This window comes from Humulus lupulus, chromosome 2, assembly GCF_963169125.1.
Source record: "Humulus lupulus chromosome 2, drHumLupu1.1, whole genome shotgun sequence".
Lineage (NCBI taxonomy): Eukaryota > Viridiplantae > Streptophyta > Magnoliopsida > Rosales > Cannabaceae > Humulus > Humulus lupulus.
The window spans coordinates 41,848,211-41,852,524 of NC_084794.1; the positions used below are offsets into that span (position 1 = coordinate 41,848,211).

The following is a 4,314-nucleotide window of genomic DNA, read 5'->3' on the forward strand; positions in this document are numbered from 1 at the left end:
AGATAGTTAAGTTTAGCAAGAAATTAATACCGTAATTTCTGGGCGACGGAAAAAATCAATTGCTTTTTGCCACTGCGTATCCGTGCAACCACCATAACGATTTTGTGGCCCATTAATGGTTAAGTGCTCTTTAATATCGTACTTCCAGTCAGAATACTTTTTAGCACACAAAGTATCAATGCCTCTCAAGATCCCAGGCATATGCCCTTCTCCATATCTAGTACGCCCAATATCAAACAAATCATCCTAATTTACAAACATTTATTAGTAAATATCATATATAACATAAAATGAGAATTAACATAAAAATACATAAACTACTTACTTCCAAATGTGCAAGTATTCTTTCTTTCGAGGCATTTGGTACTTTTGACCATTGAGGACAGTCCAGATCTGTGTACTGTCGAACAAGTAATCCGAGCTCTCTTGAGAAATTTGAGCTGTACTCTCCGATCTCTTTATATGTTCTCCCCCGCACATCCCACTAGAGAGGGAGAGGACGCCCCAACTGTTCCCTCTTTTCCCGCGTGTTCAATCCCTTATGGCGTCCACGTTTACTTGGAGGCGCTATTGTATGCAAATTCAATATTTTAAAATTAATATGGATTAATTGTTAAATTTTCAGGAGTATATCAATGTGTAAAATATTACCTCGTTCACAATCAGCTGGGATATCTGCCGGTCCACGTGGAGGATCGCATCCTCCACCATCACCCCCGTGAGATTGAGCAATAACATCAGCCATATCTGTCAAATTAATCGATATTAAAATTACATTTATCAGTTAAAAATGACAATATAAAATTATTTATTGTTAGATCACATTTTTCCTTAGGTTAGATCCAAAACCATCTGGAAACTTCACTGATTTAAGAAATCGACAAAACTTTTGGCGATCTTCAACAGTGAAAGTGAATTTGGCCGCAGGCTTTTGTATCCGACCATTCAACTTCCTCAGCTGTAACTTTGGTCTCATCTTCATCTTCTCCAAGTCTACTCTGGCACTAACTGTGTCTTTGGTCTTATTCTCCAGCCCAACTATTGTGCCTACTAAACTGTCACACACATTTTTCTCAACATGCATAACATCTAGATTGTGTCGCAACATTATGTTGGCCCAATATGGGAGCTCAAAAAATATACTTTTTTTCTGCCAACCAACTTGCTCTTTTGTACACTTTCTTTTTTGGCCGCCATAACTGACATGCTTACCAGGAAGAGAATCAGGTATAAAACTCATTTGTGTAAACATTTCTTGCATGGTTAATGGCTGTGGTAGTAATCTCTTTTCAACGACACCATATGTCTTCTTGTCCCTTCTAATGGCATGTTTGATTGGTAAAAAATGTCTATGACCATAAAAAGCAACCTTCTTTTGTAAATGAATAGATGGTGTTGCCACATTGCAAGTAGAGCAAGCATGATAACCTTGAGCAGTCCATCCAGAAAGGCTACTCCTTGCTGGGTAATCGTTTATAGTCCACATCAAAGCTGCCCGAAGAGTGAAGAAACTGCCATCGACTGCATCTCGAGTCTGTACACCAGTCACCCATAATTCTTTTAACTCATCAATCAATGGTCTTAAGAAAACATCAAAATCTTTTCCTGGCGAATGAGGTCCCAGAATTAATAAACTCAACATGAAATTAGTTTCTCTCATGCACAACCATGGTGGCAAGTTATATGTCGTCAACACTACTGGCCACATACTATAAGACAGACTCATATTACCAAAGGGATTGAATCCATCTGCAGCCAATCCAAGCCGCACATTCCTGGGTTCCATTGCAAATGTTGGATTATTTCGGTCAAAGTCCTTCCAAGCTTTCCCATCAGCAGGATGACGCAATACACCATCTTCTTTTATACGTTGCTCGTGATGCCATCTCATATGTTGAGCAATGTGCCTCGATGCATATTTTCGCATTAACCTAGGGGTTAAAGGAAAATAACGCATCACTTTATGAGGCACTTTCTTTCCCTTGGTGTTCTTGTCCACCCATCGATCCTCTCCACAAACAGGACATTTGCTTTTTCCAGCATGTTCTTTCCAAAACAGTGCGCAATCATGCTTGCAGACATGGATTGACTCGTAGCCCAATCCAAGTTTGCGCAACAACCTTTTCGCTGCATAGTGCGATTTTGGAAGCTTATTTGGGGCTGGAAATGCATCATGTAACAACTCCAGCATTCCATCAAATATTTTGTTGGGAATTTTTCCCAACACTTTGAAATGCATTAACTTCACTAGGAAATTCAATGAAGTGTAATTTTGACACCCGGGGAATAATGGAGCCTCGATCTCAGCAAACAAATCGTTATAATGTTGCCCACTCCTGTAGTCAGTTGTAGGTATCTCTTGATCGCGCTCATTCTCCGCTTGTTCGTCATTGTCATTTTGCATAAGATCAGTGAGAACATCCATCATTTCATCTTCATCATTTTGATCTATCCGAGCTCTCATTGGTATTATTTCATCCTCTCCATGCCAATGCCAATTGGTATATTTCCGTAGAAAACCATTTACAAAAAGATGATTTTCTAATACATCAATCGTCTGAAATTCAACGTTGACACACCTCCTACACGGACATTTCACCAATCCCCTTGAGTCAACGCACTGCCGGGCTCTCTGGAGAAAATCCATCACACCAGCCTCATACTCATCAGATAATCGATCTGTCAAATTAATCCAACTCTTGTCGATCGACATTGTATGAATGTAGTACTGCACGGAACACTAATCATCAAACTTACAATCAATTTGTGTGTGTCCTAATTCAGAGAGAGGCAAATGTAAGAGTCTTCAATGACTCACCCTCTCTAAACGGGTCTAAGGCTTCTTGTGATGAACACTAAAAAAATATAATATTATCACTATGTGATAATAACACTATTATATCTTTGGTAATAATTTCTTATTACCAAAGAAAAAGCAAATATAATTAAATATGTTTTTTTAATGTCTTATGCTTTTTGAAGTTAATTATGTTGTTTTATGATATCTAACTATGATATATTTCAGTGTAAATATTATTAAACTTATTTAAATTTGACATATTAATTTAGTATTTATTAAATTACATATTTTACTTATGCTTTATTGAATAGTTTGATTAATTTAAACAAAATTTCTAAAATTTGTTTAAAATTTATTTAACTACTTTAGGATTAATTTTTATTTTTATTAAAATTTAGTTGCATAATGTTAATGTTAATTTTTTTAATCTTAATTTTAAAATATATTATTTATATAAAAAAAATAAATTATTCAAAAATTGAAAAAAAATATTAAAAAAAATACAGAAAAATTAAAAACAACTAACAAATAATATTAAAAACATATTTTTTTTAATTTTAATTTTAATAATGATTAAAACTAACAAATATTAAATTTAATTTTTTTAATTTTAATTTTAATAATGGTTTTCTAATAATATATTTGTTAATTTTATTTAATCAGAACTAACACATATTATTTTTTTACATAGTAATTTAGTATTTATTAAATTACATATTTTACTTATGCTTTATTGAATAGTTTGATTAATTTAAACAAAATTTCTAAGATTTGTTTAAAATTTATTTAACTACTTTAGGATTTAATTATTACTTAAATTATTTAATTAATGTTTATTTTTATTAAAATTTAGTTGCATAATGTTAATGTTAATTTTTTTAATCTTAATTTTAAAATATATTATTTTACTTATCAATTCACTATTTATTAAATTAGAAATTTTATTGAGTACTTCTACTAATATTCACAATATCTCTAAATTTTACAATTCTAAAAAAATATTAAATATGTTTACTAATATGTTTAATACACATAAAATTCACCAAAACAACATAGAATTTATTTTTAAAAAAATACTAATCAATCATATAACAATTTTCCAATTCCTAATATCATTTTTACTAATACATATTTTGAAAACCTAAAAATAAATACATTCTATCTAATATAATAATTTCATATTTTTATTAAAATTAATATTATATTATTTATATAAAAAAACATAAATTATTCAAAAATTGAAAAAAAAATTAAAAAAATACAGAAAAATTAAAAAAAACTTACCAATGCCTTCAATATCTTGCTAGCAATCTCTTTAGTCCAACAAAAACCGAATACCCAACCTTCAAACAAAAATTACAAAATATCATTATACAATTTCATAAATATATATATATATATAAAATGAATAAATCGTTAGAATTACTTTAAGATTTATTACTTATTTAAATAAAATTTCAGGATTAATGTTTATTTTTATTAAAATTTGGTTGCATAATGTTATTGTTAATTTG

At 30.9% G+C, this 4,314-nt stretch overlaps 1 protein-coding gene across 1 annotated transcript; it reads right to left on the reverse strand.

Moving 5' to 3' along the window:
- Nucleotides 1–335: 335 nt before the first annotated feature.
- On the reverse strand, nucleotides 336–2,076 carry LOC133815991 (uncharacterized). Its single transcript, XM_062248731.1, has 2 exons — nucleotides 1,429–2,076; nucleotides 336–567 (listed from the first exon to the last, which is right to left on the reverse strand). Exons 1-2 carry the CDS (start codon nucleotides 1,955–1,957, stop codon nucleotides 485–487), a joined length of 612 nt encoding a protein of 203 aa, XP_062104715.1. The 5' UTR covers nucleotides 1,958–2,076; the 3' UTR covers nucleotides 336–484.
- Nucleotides 2,077–4,314: the final 2,238 nt, after the last annotated feature.

What these genes read in the sequence shown, in the direction of transcription:
- LOC133815991 (XM_062248731.1), bottom strand. Translation starts at nt 1,957, where the DNA reads ATGCGTTATTTTCCTTTAACCCCTAGGTTAATGCGAAAATATGCATCG. An exon ending in TTCTGGATGGACTGCTCAAG is followed by an intron (nt 568 to 1,428) that starts GTTATCATGCTT and finishes TGCATACAATAG; the next exon opens with CGCCTCCAAGTAAACGTGGA.